Source organism: Peromyscus leucopus, chromosome 1 (assembly GCF_004664715.2).
Source record: "Peromyscus leucopus breed LL Stock chromosome 1, UCI_PerLeu_2.1, whole genome shotgun sequence".
Lineage (NCBI taxonomy): Eukaryota > Metazoa > Chordata > Mammalia > Rodentia > Cricetidae > Peromyscus > Peromyscus leucopus.
In genome coordinates this window covers 169,874,336-169,894,060 of record NC_051063.1, presented here as the reverse complement: position 1 = coordinate 169,894,060, position 19,725 = coordinate 169,874,336, and the positions used below count along the sequence as shown (strand labels likewise).

At 45.3% G+C, this 19,725-nt stretch overlaps 2 protein-coding genes across 3 annotated transcripts in view; both read right to left on the bottom strand.

Annotated features, from left to right (window-relative positions):
* LOC114688528 (carcinoembryonic antigen-related cell adhesion molecule 1-like) overlaps positions 1–19,725 on the bottom strand; it is an 875,221-nt gene that overhangs the window by 720,466 nt on the left and 135,030 nt on the right. The gene's annotated exons all lie outside the window — the stretch shown is intronic.
* Positions 2,445–18,685, bottom strand: LOC114685363 (CEA cell adhesion molecule 1). 2 transcript variants are annotated; one of them, XM_028860001.2, is made up of 9 exons: positions 18,519–18,685; positions 17,363–17,722; positions 15,574–15,852; positions 14,857–15,111; positions 12,889–13,164; positions 7,607–7,733; positions 6,464–6,516; positions 5,832–5,863; positions 2,445–4,711 (listed from the first exon to the last, which is right to left on the bottom strand). In XM_028860001.2, the coding sequence occupies exons 1-9, from the start codon at positions 18,577–18,579 to the stop codon at positions 4,592–4,594; spliced, it is 1,563 nt and encodes a 520-aa protein (XP_028715834.1). In that variant the 5' UTR covers positions 18,580–18,685; the 3' UTR covers positions 2,445–4,591. The 2 variants fall into 2 exon arrangements, with proteins under 2 accessions (XP_028715834.1, XP_037057292.1); XM_037201397.1 differs by lacking the exon at positions 6,464–6,516.

The following is a 19,725-nucleotide window of genomic DNA, read 5'->3' as shown; positions in this document are numbered from 1 at the left end:
TGACAGTTAACACTGACCACCACAACTACCCAAAATAGCATTGGGGAGGTTTAAAGTTATCAGTGTTTGCATTCCCTTGTAGACCAACTCAATTACAAGTTGTGAATGGGACCCGAGCATATCTAACAGATTTCTCAATGGTTCCATCATGCAGCCATATGTTCTGTTCTCCATTGGATTTCTCTGTAAACTCCTTCTTCAGTGCAGGGGATCAAACACAGAGCCTCACCCTCCTGGGCAAGTACTGTCACTGAGCTGTCCCCTCTGTAGCATGAATCTTCAAAGTTCTTATTAATAAAGTCAAACCTGAGGCGAGTTATTGGGGTCAATGCTGGTAGATCAGAGAGACAGAACAAGCCACAGCTATCTCACCTTGCCAATTCCTCAGCTGGTCTTGTTTCCTCAGACTGGAAGCTTCTGTGTCTTCATCCCAATGGCTCTCAGCTGAATTGCTGCTTAAAAGCCTGAATGCTTAACCAGCCAAAATGCTTCTAGTTTCTGGTCCTCACGCCTTATATACCTTTCTGCTTTCTACCATCACTCCCTGGGATGTGGTAGAAAGGCTCGCTTTCTGGGATTAAAGGCGTGAGTCACTATGCCTGGCTGTTTCCAATGTGGCCTTGAACTCACAGAGATCCCAGATGGATTTCTGCCTCTGGAATGCTAGGATTAAAGGCGTGTGCTATCACTGCTTAACTAGTGGCTTTTCTGTTCTCTGACCCCAGATAAGTTTATTAAGTTACACAATATTTTGGGGAACACAATACTACCACACCCCTCAGCCCTTATTTTTCTGTCTTCTTGAGGTATTTGTTCCTTTCAAATTTGGTGTTGTTCTTTTTTTCCTGTATCTTCTGTCTTAGGGATTTATGTTCCCTAGAGGAAGGGCCCCATCTGAGAAGATACAGAATTTCTGTACTTTTCATGAATATATAAATTGGTCACCAGGAAAACATTGTCTACCATGCACAGTTGTGTCCTTTCTGAATCTAATGTCTTCACTTGAATGCTCTAGTGTTGGTCTATGTGAAGTTGCTTATGGTGAAGGGTGACCACAGTGAAAGTAATGGAGAAATCCTGCTGCTTGGTATTCTTTTTTAGGTATAGGGTTGGAACTAAGAGTTATATGTGTACATAGGGTAGAGGGACAGTCTGTGTAGGGAGACATATCTAATGAGAATTGGGAATTGGGAGTGGCAGAGAATGAGAACATGCTTGACATACAACTTATGCATGGATGAAAAATAAAAAAATACATTTAGGGAGCCTTTGTGGTGCTCATACATTTAATCTCAGCCCTCAGGAGGCGCAGGCAGACAGATCTTTGTGAGTTTAAGGACAGTCTGATCTACATAGTGAATTCCAGGTCAGCCAGAGCTACATAGGGAGACTTTGTTTCAAAAACAAACAAACAAACAAACAAACAAACAAACACACATAAAATAAATGTAAAACCAAGAAATCAGTATGCTGAGGGTGATGAGCCTGTTTACATGAGTATTTGTTTGAAGGTAGGTGCCATGAGTTCCAGGAAGAGGTAGGGGCTTGAGATATACACATAGGAGCCATCTGCAGAGGCCTTTGGAGCTGAGCGAAGTGTGGGATAAGGGACACACAAAACTGACTGGTGATGGTGCAATATGTTGGTGGTTGATGCAACAGGAATGACCCAGAAAGAAGAGTTGCCTGTGGTTGTAGATGATGTAAAGCTGAAGTGTGTGGGTGACATATGTTTGAATCCATCCCAGAAGTGACAGTGATTTCATGATGCTTCCAGTGTCTTGGGTATGAAAATGGGATAGGGGAAGGGCAGGCTATATGCATTTCCATTGCTTGCTAGTGAGGAAAATAAGATGATAGGGTAACACTTAATGGAATTAGTACATGGATCTTATTCAGATCATAGGTTTAAGAGGACAGACAGGGAATTAGTAACAAGGAAGGGACAGGTGCTGTGGGAGAGAGTTCAGTGTGAGGGAATGTGAGGAGACTTCTGTGAGCTGAAAGCTGCATTGCTGCCTTGGAGTGTCTGGAGCCACTTGGGTAGGAGGAGCTGTTTACTGTGAGGGAGAGGACCAGAGAAGCCTTTTAATCCTGTAATCTCTCCCCTCCTAGAGGAAGATAACCAGCTCTTTCCAGGCAGGTTAGGGCTTGGTTCTGTTGCTTGCACATATATTCGTTAGTAAATGTGCAAAGCATTTAGCTAATTCCTAGATGACTACATCAGAGAGCTACTGTACACTACTAAGCAGTAGGCTCACTCTGGTCCCCTGATCTAGTAGTTGTCTTCTCCCTGTAAGGAAGACGTTGTCTAAAGTGGTGTCCGCAGGGATGTATCTCAACGGTAGAGCACTTGCCTAGTGCGTATAAGACCCTGGCTTCCATCCTAAGTATTGCAAAACCAGAAACAAACAAACAAACAAACAGAAAACCCCACAAAGTAGTATCAGGGATATATGATTTTTTTTTATTATGAACATAGGGTAAATTTATAAATAACTCAGATTTGGCTTTAACCAAGAAAAATTAAATAACCCAGAATAGTATGGCTGAAGGAAAATATACACAGGATATATTTGGGTTGGAAATCCCTAAAAGAAATCCCTGAGTAGGAGAAGTCAAAAATAATTGTCTCAGAAGACCTGTTAGACATGGCATGAGAACAAAATTTTAATATCCAATAAAACCTTTGCTTAACGGGCACAGAGTGGGTGTGCCTCAGAACAGAGGATTCCTGAGACAACATTTGCCTTTCTTTCTCTTGTTGCTGGGACTCATCCCAGGTGGGAAAGGTAGGCTTCAGAAGCTGCAGAAAGCCCAGGGCTGGGTAAGAGCACTCTGCGAATAGCCCACATTCCCAGAGGGGCACCAGTGCCGAGCATTCTAGGCTGTAAACAATGTCTTCAGCTTGAGTGGCTGTGCTCCTGTAAGGCCACATTTCACATGGACCAAACACACAGTAGCAGAGGCCAAGGTTTCCTGAGAGTGTAGGGTAGACAGGGAATGCACAGGTAGCTGGGCCTGGTGGCCGGTGCTATAATCTCAGCAGGTGGGAGGTTGTAGAAGGTATTATTTTGAGATCGAAGCCTGTGCAGGCTACATGCTAAAACTCTGTTTAAAAAAAAAAAAGTGAAAAAGAAAAGACAAAGAAAGGGGAAACAAAGGCACAGGCAGAAACACTGCAGAAGGGTGGTTGGAGGCAGGTCCTCGATTTCCAGAAACTGAGTTAGGTCTCTTCCTGGTGGGAATGAGGAAAGCCTGTTGTTTTATTTTGTTTAGAGCTGAGGACAGTTTTGTTAGAGTTTAAAAGAAAAACAAGGCAGACAAGCTGGAAATCTCAGTATCAGCCTGGAGGAGAGGGGAATGGAGTAGAGGAGGAACGACCTTTGAGTCAAGCAAGAGGTCAGCTGGCAGCCTGCACAGGTGGGGGGCGGGAGAGCTTCCAGGGAAGAATGGGAAAGCCCAAAGTGTCAGAGAAAGATTGTCTAGGCTCTGGCCGGTCTCCAAAAGAAAAGATGAAAACATGGACAAAGGAAAAGTCAGGCTTTTCTGACTAATTCAGGAAAGAAGGAGGATTAGCCTGACACTCAGCTGTGGCTCTGCAAGTGACTGCCTTGTTATTCATTTATTTATCTTTGGTTTGAACTCTTGATCAGAAGGGCTTGAGAGGACTTTTTATCCTGGCCAAGGGAGCCAGAGGCTTAGTGGCTTCTTGCCCCTAAGGTAGACTGATCAGCTCACACAGTGAGGTAAGTCAGCAGTTACAGAAATTCAAATAGTTGATTGTCTTAGAAAGAGGGAAGTCCCGATACCTCCAAATGTGACTTCTTTTTAAAACAATTCCAATACTCCACGAAGGGCATCTCTCTGCTCCTTTTTCAAATTCCAGAAGTCTGTCCGTTCAAAACCACCAGCCCTGCTTTTCTGGACACCTTCCTGGTAGATGTTAGAGATGTTGTCTTTGTGTCTACACTCTGCTTTGGCAATGGCCTGTGGATGCTACCAAAGAGCTTTTCTAGCTGCCTTGAGTGGGTTTTCTGGAAAAAGGCTCAGAGAGGGACTCAGGTGTAAAGCCACAATGAACAGAGAGCCTGATGCCACAGCTGGGCAAGCATGACAGTTATCAGGTGTGTAGATTTCCCAGTGAACTACTGGCTCCAGGTGTGATCTTCCTGTGTATGGTGGCTTTACATCAGGTTTTAAAGAGATGGGAATGGCCATTTCCTGCTTTTCCTTTGTTTGACTCTGATAGGGCAGGACTTGGAGTTGGGGGAGGAACAAACGTGCTTTGAATAGGTCAATTTAAAACAAGCCATGGTTAGGAAAGTGAAGGGGTAGACAGTTTGATGTCTCTGTCTTAGCTAAATTTCAATTCCAAGAAAGGTTGGGTTTCCTGTAGGCTCCAGAACACACTTTTCCTTCTATGGGCACTGAAAGAGTGACTGCAGCCTGGAAGTGTGTGTGTGTGTGTGTGTGTGTGTGTGTGTGTGTGTGTGTGTGTGTTCCCTCATGTCTAGAGTATGGAGATCTCCTAGTGAAAGGAGAGAATCTGGGGATGCATCCTTGGTGTAGCCAGCAGGATAGACTGTGATCACTTCTTTTTTACTTCTGAATAAACTTCCTCTGTGGCTCTTGGAGATGGGGAGGCTGAAGTTGGTGGTTTGGGTTGCTGGGCATTGAAGTCCAGGACGGAATATGCCACTTCATCCACCTGAAAGTATGAGTGTTGATGAGTGACATCAGTTCCACAGGTCAGAGCCTCACCTTGCTGGTGATCTGGCACCACTGTGCTGTGGCCTCTGTGCACGGTGAGCTGTGGGAGAGGACTCCTGTCACTCACTGTCTGCCAGCCTGATGTGTGATCACTGAGGAGACAGGTTGATACCATGGAACAGGGTGAGACAGCAATGGGAACAGAGCCGGAATCAACAGAGACATCCAGGTGGGCTACAGACCAGTGCTGAACAAAAGCCAGATGTGTTGGAGGATTTGCACTGTCCTGACTGCCACCGCTCCTTGTAGGGAAGTGACAGTGAAGTGTGTTGGGGAGGGTAGTTGTGAAATAACTTAATTTGCCTGCTGCTTACAAGTGTGTTCAACCTGAGAGAGTTCACTGCGAAAGTGTCCTTATGGTTTAAAACACTCTTCAGTCTATGTGCATACTCTGTTGAAAGGCTGCAATGATAATATTTTGGTAAAATTATTATAAAAGAAAGGAATAGGTCTCAGACCCATTAGAATGGAACCCATCCTTTTATTGTCAGAGCAGGTTCAGATTGAAGAATGATGTACTTCTGTCTTTGTGTGGGCAGTGCTGTGCACCTGTTAACTTGTTTAATCCCTTTAGTCTCCTTTGGAGGTAGTCAGAATGCCCATTTCATATGTGACAAGACTGGGGATCAAAGAGTTCAAGTTCCTTGTCAAGGGACACAGACTACTAGGAATCATAGCCAGGAATTAAACACAGGGTGGAGATTATTCCAAACACACACCCTTGCATTAGACTCATGGGGCTCATTAACCAATCTTCCTTCGCTGCAGCGCTGAGGAATATAGACCCAAACTGAATTTCACAGTTATGTCTCTAAGAATACCTCATTCTCAGCCTGGTGTGGTGGCACGCTTTTGTCATCCCAGCACATTAGAGGCTAAGACAGGAGGATGGTCACAAGTTCAAGGCCAGTGTAGGCTGCATAGTTCAAGGGTAGTCAAGGCTGCATGGTGAGACCCTCCCTTGACAAACAAGCACACAAAGCAAAACAATACAGATACACTACTTTCTTCAGAGACATTTCCATGAGCGAACAGCCAGTGAAAGTGACAGTGCTTACCTTAGTCGGAGAGTTGTCAGAGAGGCCCAGATCTAGGGGAGCAAGAGAGAGTTGTCAGCGCATGGAAGTGCAAAGCTGACTTAAGGTTTTGTGACTTTTGGCAGGTGGTGGGGGTTGCATGGGAGAGGTGGCCATGGTCAGTTCAGGAATTAGCTTCCCACAGGGGTTGCTCAGACCCACTGAGTTAGTGTCAGAGGAGGAGCACGATTTAGCCATATGATTCCTCAGTTCACATGATGACCAGAATTGATTTTCAGCAGCATGCCCCAGCGGCAAGGAGGAACATAAGGGGCCACAGCACCCAGATATTCCATAAGACAAAGAAAGTCTCCCCAAGGGAGATGTCCACATCTATAATAGAGGCAAGAAGGAAGGGATCAGGATGATTCCTGGAACCATGACTTATTTAGGCCTGCCTAGCCTAGGTGGAATGAGCTTCCCCAGGGCTTTCTCAGGCAACTGCTCTGTAGCTAGGAAGGGTATAATTTATGGGATCCTTAGTGCTGGGAAGTGGAGATCCCTTCTGTAAAAAAATTGAGAAAGGAAGGCGTGAACTGTGAGCCAAGGATCCCCTGGCAGACCAGGAAACGTGGTAGAACACCGATTCTCAGTCTGTGAGTGGCTTTACTTACTGTGGTTGGAGGCTGAGGATTTGTGCTCTGTGAGATCATGCTGGTCAGTTCTCCTAAATAAATATCAGACACTGTGACTACTATCCCCCCACACAGGGCCTTCACTCCTAGAGTTGGGGAGGATGCAGGGGCAGCTCATTCCTGGGCTCCTTGTTGCCAATGATGCTCCGTCACATCATGCTTGGCACTGCCTCCCCTCCTGGGGCCTCATTCCTTAATCTAAGTGTGATTGACGCCTGCTAGTGCTCATCCTTTGTCTTCGCTGGACTCCACGTTTGCTCTACTTTGTCCCCTGGTGCTGGGACCACACCCACAGTCGATGCTTTACTTCTGAGCTGGATCCCCAGTGCTGTAGCTCTCTTATCTTTCATGTTTCTGCACCTGTCCTACTTCATGCCTGTCCTGTTTTGTTTTCCATGAGTGGTTCTGGTTTTTTTTTCCTACTCTTTTTCTTTTTCTTTCATTTTTTGAGGGTGGTGGTGGGTTTGGATTGGTTTGTTTGTTTGTTTATATATATATATTTTTCAGTATGGGGTTTCTCTATGTAGCCCTGACAGTCCTGGAACTCACTCTATAGACCAGGCTGGCCTCGAACTCACAGAGATCTGCCTATCTCTGCCTTTTGAGTGCTGGGATTAAAGGTATGTGATACCACTATCTGGCTTTTTTTCTACTCATTTCCTTGACCAAGCGGACTTTAATGCTTCTGTAGCTTCATCTTAGGGTCTCTTCTCCCCCTGCTGCCCCCCTATCCCTCCTGCTGCTGCTTCAGTCAGCAGTCTATGCCACCTGCATCCTCTTGCTGCTACTTGGAGTCCCTCACTTCTCTGTCATCTTGGACCTGGGCTTCATGACGGGGGTGGGGTGGGGGTGGGGGTGGGGGTGGGGTTGGGGGTGGGGGTGGGGGTATAGAGAGGCATAATTGAGTTGGTTCTCTAACTAGGTGGGAATGGACTCCAAGAGACAGGAGTACAGGGAGCATGAAGACAGGGCAGCTGAGCCGACAGGGTCAGTGTTGAGAAGCAGAGGTTTAGGGGAGAGGAGGAAGAGATTCAGCTCAGATGCAAAGGGAGAGAAGTCCTTGCCCACTCCCAAACACAACATTAAGACTTGAAGAACACAAAGGAGGAAAGACCATCCTACCTTCCAGTCTTCCTAAAATAAAGGAAATATGCCAGTACTGCTATAAGAGTCATCCCAGCCACAGCTCCAACCACAATGCTGGCAATGGCACCTCCGGAGAGGACAGCAGTTCCTTGGGTTAGGTCAGCTGTCAGGGAAAGAAAAGACAAGAAAGAATGAAGTGAAAGTGTTTTCCAGTAGTGTGTCCATAACATGAAATGATTTCTATTCACCCTTTTGGGGATGTATTTTCTGTGGGGAGATTGATTGGGTGAGTTGAAGTATGAGGATCTTAGCAAGAGTCCTTTCCCCCTCGCTGTGTTTCTAGGTTAGTTCTCCCTCATCCTTCCAGTCCCCGAATTCCATCAGTTTCATCCAGGCAATCACGTGAAGCTGTGGGAATGTGAGACAGGGCAATTGTGATTTTGTGTGTTGAATATCCAGTGTTTCCATGGCTATATCTTTTTCTCAGGGTCTCAGTTGTGGCAGCCATGAATAAGGGGTCTCTTGTGGCTGTGATCTAAGTGACAGAAGGCCCAGGCTATTGACTCTCAATGTACCAGCTCCTCTGCAGAGACCATGGTTTCTGCAGTGGGGTAGGAAAAAAGCAAGGCAGACTCTGTAAGACTCCATTCCCCTCTGCTTGGTGACTGTGGAGAACTCAGCCTCGACCTTGCAGAAACTGTTAGAACTGCTCTGCAGTCTAAGACATACCTCCTTCTCTGCCTCCACAGAGATCTGCATGTGTCCTGAGGGTTATCTCAGGCTCACCTTCACAAGTATATCCCTCCACTAATACCTTGCTTGTCTAAGCCCATCATGGACACATCCTGGAGGATGAAAACTAGTAAATTACCAGGTTTGAAATTTTGCATCAGAACCCCCAGCCTTTTTTCTCTCCCATTTTCATTTAGTAGCCATGTTACAGTGTCTTCACCTTTTGGATAACATGTGTCTCCCCATGCCCCTTATGTATCAATGCCGTCCTTACCCCTTTACTCCTTGTTGTGACTTTGGGGCTCAAACTTCACCAGTCTGCTCAAAAGTGATTATTAATGCTAATATTGAACAAGGTGGTATGGTATTTATGATGTGGCTGGCCCTGTATTTATATCTGGTTTCATCTATATAATGAGTCTGTCACATAGAAATTATTTCCATTCAGATAATGAAAAACTTGAGCTTAAAGTGGTTTTCAAAAGGTACTTAAATCTGTATGGTTAATCAGTGATAGACCTGGCTACCTGGCTTCAAGGCTAACACTAGTGGTAGGAATAATTGCAGCTAACATTTTTTTTTTCTTCTTGTGTGTGTGGTATTTTGCCAAAAAGTTTACTTGATTATTATATTAAGTCTTTAAAAACCACTATGAGGCAGGTGAAGGATGTGATATAACCTAGCATCCTAGCATCAGAGGCAGAGACAGGAGGATTGTGAATTTGAGGCAAGTCTGGGTTATATAATGAAACCGTTGCCCTCCTAAAAGTTCCCCCATCCTAGTGGAAGGAGAAAACTAAAGATGAGGATGAAGATAAACAAAACAGAGACTAGAGTAACTGCAAAGAAAGCTGATGCACCAAAAGTTGGTTCTTCAAAAATGATGAACAACATTAGCAACCTTTTCCCAGATTAACTTTGAAAAATAGACATGGATATTACTAAAATTTGAGACCTCACCATCCATTCTCAAGAATATGGAGATTTCAAGAGCACTGAGTAGTTATATGCTAACTGTTGTGTGGCCTGTATGCAATGAACAAATTCCTACAAACCTGGAATCCTTAGAGATGGAATCGTGAAAGAAACAAAATCGAATAGCTGTATAACCAAAAAGATTGAATCAACAAAAAATTGACAAATTTCACAGACTTTGATGATAAAAACACTGAAACTGGATAGAAGTCCAGCTTAGTGTAACAAAGGCCATACATGGAAACCCACAGCCAATATCATATTCAGTGGGGAGACTGACAGTTTTCTCTCTAAGATCAGGAAGAACACAGGATTCTGTTGTGACCATTTCTGTTCAAGAGACTCTTAGGAGTGCTACATTAGGTAGACAATGAAATGAAGGTACCCAATTATGAGGTGCTAAAGATATCTGTAGATGACAGGAACTTGTTTATAGAAAATCCTTAACATTCTGCAGAAAGTCCACAAAACCAAATGAGCAAAACTATCAAAATTGTTGGCTACGAAAATGAACATGTGCCGGGCGTTGGTGGCGCACGCCTTTAATCCCAGCACTCGGGAGGCAGAGCCAGGCGGATCTCTGTGAGTTCGAGGCCAGCCTGGGCTACCAAGTGAGCTCCAGGAAAGGCGCAAAGCTACACAGAGAAACCCTGTCTCGAAAAAAAAAAAAAAAAAGAAAATGAACATGTCCAAACGAGCTTTATTTCTGTATACTGGTATTGACCATGAACAATTAGATTTCCTTTTTTTCTAACAGTAGTGGAGCTTGAACCTAGGGCCTCAGGCATGCTAGGTAAGGGTTCAGCCCCTGAGTCTCAGCCTTAACAGTAAACAATTGGAAAGGAAATGAAGAAAGTTATTTATTTATGAGAGCACCAAAAGGAATAAAATACTTAGAATTAACTCCACCAAGGAGATAAGAGACTTACACTCAGCAAACTCCCACATAAGAAATGATGAAAGAAGACAAGAAATGATAGCCAATGGGGTTGAAGGGATGGAAGACTTAATCTCTTTATTACTGTTGTTCTGCAGTACTGGGATTGAACCCAGGGCTTTGTGCACGGTAAGCAATGCTCTACCACTGAACTATACTCTAAGCTCTGCCTTCTAATTTTTATTTAGGAACAGGATGTCACTAAATCAATCAGGCTGACCTTGAATTGGCTGTGGTAGGCACTCTTACAACTTTGGTACTCCTGCCCCTTGAGTGGCTGGAATTACAGGCATGAGCCAGCTTGCCTGGAAGCCTTTTTTTTTTTTTTAAATAGATGACAATATCACTGAATGTAGTCTATCAGTTCTATGCACATCAGATCAAAACTCCAGTGGCATTTTGTACAGAAATAGAAAAGTCCATTCTAGCTGTCCTGGACCTCACTATATAGATCAGGTTGGCCTCAAACTCCCAGAGATCCACCTGTCTCTGCTCCCAAGAGCCGAGTTTGAGGCAGGTACCACCATACCTGGCCTTAAAAGTACTTTGAAAATAAAACAAGAATAAAATTGCAGGATATCCCACATGATTTCATAATTTTAGTACAAAGCTGCAACAATCAAAATAGTCTACTGCTGATGTAATGGCAGACATACAGATCAGTGAAATAGAATTGGAAAGCCCAGAACTGCTCATGAACACTGGCTATGATTAAATTAAAGATTAGTTCATATAATAAATATGTGTTTTTATGGGGCACAGTTTTGCATGTATATTATAATGTGTGTCAGATATGAGCACTTGGCATATCCACCATTTCATCTGTCACTTTTTTTTGGGGGGGTGTTTGAGACAGGGTTTCTCTGTGTAGCTTTGTGCCTTTCCTGGAACTCACTTGGTAGCCCAGGCTGTCCTCGAACTCACAGAGATCCGCCTGCCTCTGCCTCCCGAGTGCTGGGATTAAAGGTGTGCGCCACCACCCCCCGGCCCTCATCTGTCACTTTTTATGTTTGTTGAAAACATTCATCTCTGCTGGCTCTTTTGAATAACTTGGTGTGAAAAAGAATTGTTCCATTGAGTTACAGAACTTGGAAGGCATTCTTACTGTCCATCTGAACCTCTGTGACCTGATGAGTTTTGATCAGGCTGCTAAGATTGTTCAAGGATGGAGGAATAATCAGTTAAACAAGGGATGTTGGGAAACTGGGATATCCAGGTAAAAGAATGAAGTTAAGCCTTCACCTAACAACATATAAAAATCAACTCTAAATGGATCAAAGACCTAAAATGGATCAGAGCTTAAAGCCACCAGACTATTAAGAGACAAGATGAAAGAATCGTGAAATTGGATTTTGCATGGTGTCTTTGTTATGCCAGATGCATCATATGGGCCTTTTGGTTGCTTATATGTCTCTGCACCACATGCATGTTTGGACAGAAGTGGATGTTGAATTCTTTGCAAGTTAAGTTACTGACAGTAATAAGGTGCCAGGTGAGTGCTGGGAATTGAACCCCCGTCCTTTGGAAGAGTAGCTAGGGCTCTTAACTATTGATTCATACACACACCCACCCACCCACACACACACCCACACACCCACATGCACACACACCCACACCCACACACTACTGCATACCACAGAAAACTAGTTATCAGATAAAAGAGTCTTGTGCAAGGAGGTCATGCTGTAAATGTCAGCATGAGAATAAGAAACTCAGTATATGGGCCACCAAGATGGAAAGAGTGCCTGTCATACTCCTTCCCAGTACTTACCCCCAACTGCCACAGAGAAATAAATGCACAAACAATGTGGGCCGGTGAAATGGCTTAGCAGATAAATGGCTTGCTCACCCACCTGAGTTTAATCCCCAGTCCCTGGAGAACTGGCTCCCACAAATTGTCCTCTGACCTCCACACATGGGTGTGGGGAATGCACACAAAATGAATAGATATGCAAATGTAGTTAGAAACTCAATATAGTTCCTTTCTATCTGTGGATTTTATATTTATGGATCAAACCTTGGAAACAAACTACTTGGAAAAATATGTCTACAGTGAAATATGTATTGTTTCCTCCTATCCTTTTTCCATACTCAAAACAATAAGACTAGTGTCTATGCAGTGTTCATACTAGGTATTGGAAGTAACCTAAAGAAGATTTGAATGTGTGGGAGGGTGTGTAGAGCAACATGAATATTTTACTAGATTCTGAGGGTTGACTGTGACTGACTCAGACTCTAAACTCTTTGCATTTCTATTTGCTATATTGACATCTATTGTTGTTGTTGTTATTATTGACAGGATCTCACAATGTAATCTGTGCTGGCCCTGTACTCCTATTCCTCCTGCTTCGTGCTCTCTCTCTTTTGAGACAGGGTCTCACTATGTAGCTCTGGCTAACCTGGAACTGGCTATAAAGACCAGGGTGTTTGGGAACTCATAGAGATCTACCTGTCTCTGCCTCTGATGTGCTGGGGTTAAAGGCATTCAGCACCTCGCTCAGCTTACTTGTTGTTTTATCATGAGATTTATATCCATCCATTATCAAGCTGGCTGTATTTGTATCTTGAACCATGTTTTTCTCCTTGTGTCTTTTACCCATTCTGCACACTGTTGACAAAGAAACTGCCCCCAACCCCAACACTACTGAGTAACAAGGGAGGAGAGGTCACTCACGTATTATGTTCAGCTGGATGGGGTCACTCTTCTTGGAACTGACTGGATTGGAGACCTCACACTGATAGTCCCCAGAATCCTCTCTTCTGACAGGGTCTATGGTGAGGGTGCTGTTGTTCTGGGACAGCTTCATCCTGTCTGTGATCCTCAGACTCTGGCCATTGAAGAGCCAACCGATGGAGATTCCAGTGTTGTTTGAGTAGCAGGTCATGAACACAGAGTCCAGTTCTTTGAATGTGGTATTGATGACTTGGATGAAGGGCAGAGTCACTGGCTCTGTGGATCAACAGTAGAGGGGACCGGCTGATAGTCCTTCACCCTCAGAGATCCCAGCCAGCTCCCAGGACCCACAGAATGAAGTGATCCTCTGCAAGATCACATGTTTGGGTTCAAGATGTGGTTTGTAAACAGAGAGCTGAATTTTCCTCCTACCCAGATCACCCACAGTGACCCCTGACTCAGGGTATTTGTGAAGGCACCATACTGGGAGCCTCTTCAGCCCAAGTTTCCAGAAATCTCAAGGGATGGGGGGGATATATTTCCCATTCATTTTTATGCAAATTGTTGCTTTCATATTCTGTGAGTGTGAACAGTCTGGTTCCTCCATTACAAAATGCCTTCTGTTTCTTTTTCATTAAATAATTTGCCATAGGGTTAAGATGGCCCACTTTTAATCTTAAAAGTGTTAAAGCCTAGACCTCAGGACTGGGAGAAATCCCAAACTAAAGAATTTCTGTTTGAAGAAAAATTTTATTTCCTGCCCCATGGATATGGATTAAAAGCCACAGAGAAGTGAATAATCACAGTGTTGACCACAGTCTGCCACTCTAATCCTCAGTACTGATATTTTTTTGAGACAGTGTCTCACTCTGCAGTCCTGGGTAGCTTGGAACTTGCTATACAGACCAGGTTTTCCCTAAACTCAACCTGCCTCAGCCTCCTGAGTGCGAAGTGCTAGGACTAGAGGTCTGCCATCCTTGGATCTTACCACAAATGGCTCTTGGCACTTTGCTTGTCCACTCTACCACCTGCAGTCTCAACAGAGGGGTCCCTGGTCTCCAAGTCAGTGTCTTTCACTGTTCTTAGAGATCACCTCTTGTTTTGGTGTCCAGAGTTCACATAGGTAGATCTTCAGAATGAGGACACAGTTGAGAGTCCATTAACCTGAAGCTCACCTTTGCACTTTCCCATTCCTGACCTCAAGGACTCTGATGTACATCAGGGACATTTTATTTTATTTTTGAGGAAGGGTCTCATTTATAGCTTTGGCTGACCTGGAACTTGCTATGTTGACCAGGCTGGCCTCAAACTCACACTATCTATCTGCCTCTCACTCCTTAGTGCTGGCATCAAAGGTGTGTGCCACCACACTTTGCTGATATTTGTTTTTTGAACCTTAAGACGAGTAAGCAAAAGAACATCATCAACTGTCAGTGACATGGTTCACCCTGACTCAGAACAGGGCTCCCAGGCACCATCTCCACCCACTCTTCCCATCCCATGGGATGGGAGCAAGCTTGGAGCAGAGCTCTGAACTGCTGCTTCCCATCTGTGGGGAATTTTCTCCTCCAATTTGGAGGAGAAAAGAATGTAAGCACAGTTGAAAGCCCTGAGTGTACCTTGTAGGTCATGGAGATCATAAAATGAAAATGGAGGGGACAGGAAAGCTTGTGTGAGCCACAAAAAGAAATCTTGACCTTAAGGCTCTCCCACCTCTGGGAAGTCCCTCACACAACCAAAGGCTTTCCAAGACTGGGAGAACCTCCTGCTCACATTCCAAGCTCCATCTCTATCAGCCAGGAGAACTCAGAGAAGCAGGAGATGATTAGACATAGGGTTGGAGCAGGAAGCTTGGGGAAGCATTGAGTTTTGCTTGTTCCCATAGACATGGGCTGGAAATTAAATCTTCCCAGGAAGCTAAAAGACTCCACTCCAAACCTGGTGCTGATATTTCAGAGATTCACTTACCAAGGACTGTAATGTTCTTGATTGTGTTCTTATTGAGGCCAGTGACAGAGTTATAGACGAGGCAGGTATAAGATCCGCTATTATTAGTATTAATGATGGGGATAAAGAGCTCTTGGGAGGATGACTGGAGGTCTCCATTGACAAACCAAGAGTACTGTGCAGGTGGGTTAGAATCTGTGTGGCAGGAGAGGCTGAGGTTTGTCCTTGAATGGAAATAAATATTTGAGGGGGATATGATCGGGGCATCTGGACCATCTGGAGCAAAAAGAATAAAGTCACATGTGATGTCATCAGAAGGAAGGGAAAGTAGAAGGCCATAGTATCTCTTTGAGCTGTGCTTTAACCTTAGTTGAGCAGGTCCTACCCAGAGCTGGGGTGTAGGTTAGAAGGAGAGTACTCATGCAGCATGCACAAGCCCTGATCCATCTCAAGCACAACACACAATCATCCCCACTGCACACTCATGTGTGCACTGAGCCTGAGTCTGACATGTCTCCTGTCTTCATCAACCTGAGCCTCTCTAGGCAGGAGAAATCCCTCCATCCCATTTTAGCTCAATGCTGAGCTGACTGAATGTGCTTGGGCTGTGCCATGATACCCTGAATCCTAGGTATCTGTGTGGTGGCTCTGTGTCATGACCCCATGGAGACCGATTATCCTAACACTAGCCCTCTCTATTTAGGCAGTTAGAGCCAGGATGAAACAGAAAATACTCACAGGTAATGTTTAGAGTGAATGGGTCACTTTGAGAAGTGCTCACTTGGTTCCGGGTTTGACACACATAGGGTCCTATGTCAGTCCTCAGGACACTGAGTAAAGTGAGAGTCCTGTTGCCCTCAGACTGCTTCAGCCTGTCATCTTCTGAGAGGCTTTGACCATTTATCCTCCACAAGTAGGTTGTATTCTGAGTCTTAGGCTCACACATTAATGCTACTGAGTCGTCACCCTCCATGGGATTGGAATTGTTGGTTGTGATGTTGGGCTTGGGTAGTGGTGCTGTGTGGACAACAGAGAGAAGATTGAACCTCTGATTCTTGCAAAGGCCTCTTTCAACCAGAGACAGTCTCTTACCTCCCCGACAACCCAGATCCTTAAAGAATCAAGCTGGAAGCAAATTACAGGCAGATGGAGTGGCTGAGTGCTCAGAGATAATGGGGCCTCCTGTGCTGTGTATGGGAGTAGCAAGGACTTTCTCATGAGTGAACTGAACTGCAGTGCTTGGTGATGGTCAGACTCAAGACTTGGAATTAGAGACCTCATTTTATCTCTTGGTCCTCAGGGACTCATTGCCTGCCTTTAGACACAAGGTTTGAGTCCCTTCAGCTGCACTGACCTCCAATGCTGAGTGTAGACCAGCTCTCTCCAAGCCTTTGCTGTTCAGGGCTGTCCCACAGATGGGTCATGATTAATCTTCCCATTGAGCTTTTCTGAGAAACCTGACAGCCTGTCAGATTTCACACAGCTCAGGATCAGGTTGGCATTCGGGTCAGGTTGGGCCACAGGTGGACCATTCTTGTCAGATGTTTGATGCTGATTGACATGAATCAGGGAGCCCTACAAGAATCCTGAGTCTACAAAATGAACTAGAAGAGTGAAGGTCACCTAGTAGGTCTTCATGGTGGGGACCTGGAGATGTGGCTGTGGACAGATAGCTTGTGCCACCCACGGCCTGTGTGACCCTGTCTCAGTGATTGTGTATCCTGTCTCAGTTTCCTTATAATAGGACACATGGTAAATGATCATTGCTATGCCTGCAAGTTAACCTGACATGTGAACAATGACCTGACCTTCCACCAAGCAGTGTCTATTAGTATTTGACTGCAGGAAATAATCCCTGGGTGGGACCACTGGAGGGCAAGGATCTGCCATTTGTACACTTTTTTTTTCTATCTCTTTAGGGCTCTTGACCTTACTGCAAGGTCTCAGAACCATAAGAACAGCTGGCTGATTGTCTTTCATATTTCTTCACCTATGCTGAGCATAGTGAGTCTCAGGAGGAGATGCCCAGGTGACCTGCCTCAGACATGGCTCTGAGAGGCTGACTATCTTCAGGCTCCCAGCCTACAATCCATCATTGTCCCTTGTCAGCTCCAACATGAGATCAAATTCCAACCCAGTCTACAAGCTTCCCAGGATTCCTGGTCCAGCCTGGAAATGAGGTCTGGGGCAAGGCTTTTTTGGGTGCTCATCTCTCTGTGAGACTCTCATGGTTTCCTCAGCCAGGACTGGCCTGAGGGTCTTTTTCAAGGCCATGTTCAGGATGAGCATCTAAGACCCTGAACAGATTCTGACATGCCTGGCCTCAGTTACCTTACCCCCTCTTCTCTTAGGGTAGATTCAAGTGGGGCATCCTGATTTATTGCTGTTTTCTTCACTCTGTGTCCTTTACTGGATGCTTGAATCACAATGTGGGGACCATAACACAGAGTCATCCAGGAATGACAACCCTATATGTGAGGTAGGATTAGCTCAACCCAGGACCCAGAAGTTACAGTGAATTACTTACGGTGTACACGGAACTGCACGGATGCACTCTCATAATCAAAGTTTTCCATTATCATGTTTAGCATGTAGACTCCTGTGTCATTCTGAGTGACATTCTGGAAGAGCAAGGATCCATTGGGGTATATCATCTCTCTGCCGCTGTATGCAGGCCCTGTTTTATTTGTACTACTGGATATTAGAAATCGTGCAATTTCATTACTATCAACCACAGTTTCTCCTTTGTACCAGTAGAAAGCTCGGACTTCTGCTGGCAGATTGTGGACAAGTAGAAGAACATTCTGCTCTTCAGCAACATGGGGTGGAACTGCTTCAACAGTTACTTTGGCAGTGGTGGGAGAGTTCCAGCAGGTTAAAAGAGAGACTAAGAGGGAAGAGAGAAAAGAAATCTATCAATATTAGGACCTTGCATTTGGTAGAAATTTGAAACGTGAGTGTTTAACTCTCAGCATTGGTGTGTGTGTCCTGTTGCATGAGGTCAGCAGCATCACCCTCATTTATCAGTACCCCTGAATCTTTCCACTGTATGAAACTGGCTTCTCTGGTATCTACACAGCTCACCCCTCACTGCCCTCAGATCTCTGTTCACACTCAGAATCTTTGGTGAGTGTAGGCATGTCTTGTCTGACCTCTTCCTCTAAAGACTCTGTGCCTTCATTTTCTGACCTTTCCCTGCTCTGTTTCTTCTGAAGTGCTTGTCAACCCCTGGGCCCACCTTCTAGATGTCCTTGCTGCTCTATCTTCCTGTCCAGTAGTAGTAGGGATGTGTGAGGAGGACTAGTTTGATTTTGGTTTAAACCTCACTGCCTGGAACAGGCTCAGATTCCTGTGAATAAATGAGTGTCCCAGAGCCTGGGGTTTATTTGCAGATTTCTCAGGGTGGTTTACTCTCCCCAGTTTGAGTTTTACTTGGAGAGTCACCCTGACAGAGGTGTGAATGTCAGTCTTCAGGATACAGTGGTCAGTGCTGATAAATCTACAATGGGGAGCAACTGAGTTTTTCTTCCCCACTTCCCAATTCCCATCCACTGTGAGCTTCCTGATGGTTTCAGGCTTCAAGCAGAAGCCAGATGTCATTTCTCAGGCTCTTTCCCTCTCCCAGAAGACCCATCCAGTCTCTGAACTCCCCAACTCTCTACTCCCGAGGAATGTCTCCTCACCTGTGAGCAGGAGTCCTCTCCAGACCTGTTCTTTGTGGAGAGGGGCTGAGGTGAGTTCCATAGTCTCTGCTGTGGGCTAGGCTCTTCCTCTGGAGAGGAGGTTTGTGTCTCAGGCTGCTGCCAAGCTGGGCTCCTCTGGTGTCTGCTCTGCTTTTCTTCCCACAACTGAGCCTCCTCCCAGAGGAGGGCACCTGGAGTCACATGGGCTGGGGGTGGAGTTTGTGTGTGTTCATTGCTCTGTTTTCCTGTGAGTGCTGCCTCCCATCCTTCTATTCCTTTGTTGTTCAGTGCTCTAGAACATACTTTGAGCCGAAAGGCTGAGAAGTATCCTGTATCCCTAGAGAACAGCAGCTCGCCCCAGGTCCTTGTTCCTGAACTTTCTATAGCCAAGAGTGTATTTCCTTGAGACCCCAAACCTAGCAGCCCAGTCTGCCCTGTGATCTCAATGCTCTGGGAAGGTGGGATTTACTCCAGACAGGGAGTGGCAGTCTTCTCTAGGGGCTGGAAAAGGTCCAGCTGTGTGATGACTGGGGAGGGCCCATACCTGTCACCAGTGGTGTCACCAGTCAGGTGTCTGATCCAGGGATACGTTATCTCAGGGGTTCATCTCCTAGTTTGCAGGAGGAGGTGACCTGTGTGTCCTAGAAAGAGGACAGTGTGCTCCAGATTCTTAAGGAGGGCAACAGGAAGACCCCCTCCACCCCCAGCTTCCTGTGCTGGCTGAATGTGATTCAGGTCTGCCCATGCCCTCCCTGACATTTCTGGGATGACTTTGTTCTCCTTGCTGATCGCCCTGTGATATCCTTGTCTGTCCTCACGGATGATAAGAGGAGGGAGGGGACCACATAGGGTTTTCTTGAAGAGTGGGGGTCTCAGAGACACAGGGAATGATTACGTGAGGGAGCTCCAGGTCTGTTGTAACTGGTATGGAAACAAAACTGCAAGCAAGATAGGTTCACTCCTCAAGGAGAGTTTTCCCTGTTGATTATGTGGTTTATTGTCTCCCCCTGATGTTCATGAGTAGACCTGCAGCTCATGTCTGGGCTGCTACAAGGATGGTAGCCAAGCTTCAAATGCTGGAATGAAGCTGAGCACCAAGTTTCCCAGGAAGATTTTTACTGCAGACTAGAATAGCTGAGGTAAGACTCACTGCTATTTTGATCTGCAGTTCCATGAAGACTGATGATGTTGATTTCCTTCCCCATGT

Coding starts and splice junctions, on each gene's coding strand:
- LOC114685363 (XM_028860001.2), bottom strand. CDS start 18,579: ATGGAACTCACCTCAGCCCCTCTCCACAAAGAACAGGTCTGGAGAGGA. Junction 15,853..17,362: donor CGTGCAGTTCCGTGTACACC/GTAAGTAATTCA, acceptor TTGTCCACACAG/CACCACTACCCAAGCCCAAC. Junction 13,165..14,856: donor CAAGAACATTACAGTCCTTG/GTAAGTGAATCT, acceptor GTTGATCCACAG/AGCCAGTGACTCTGCCCTTC.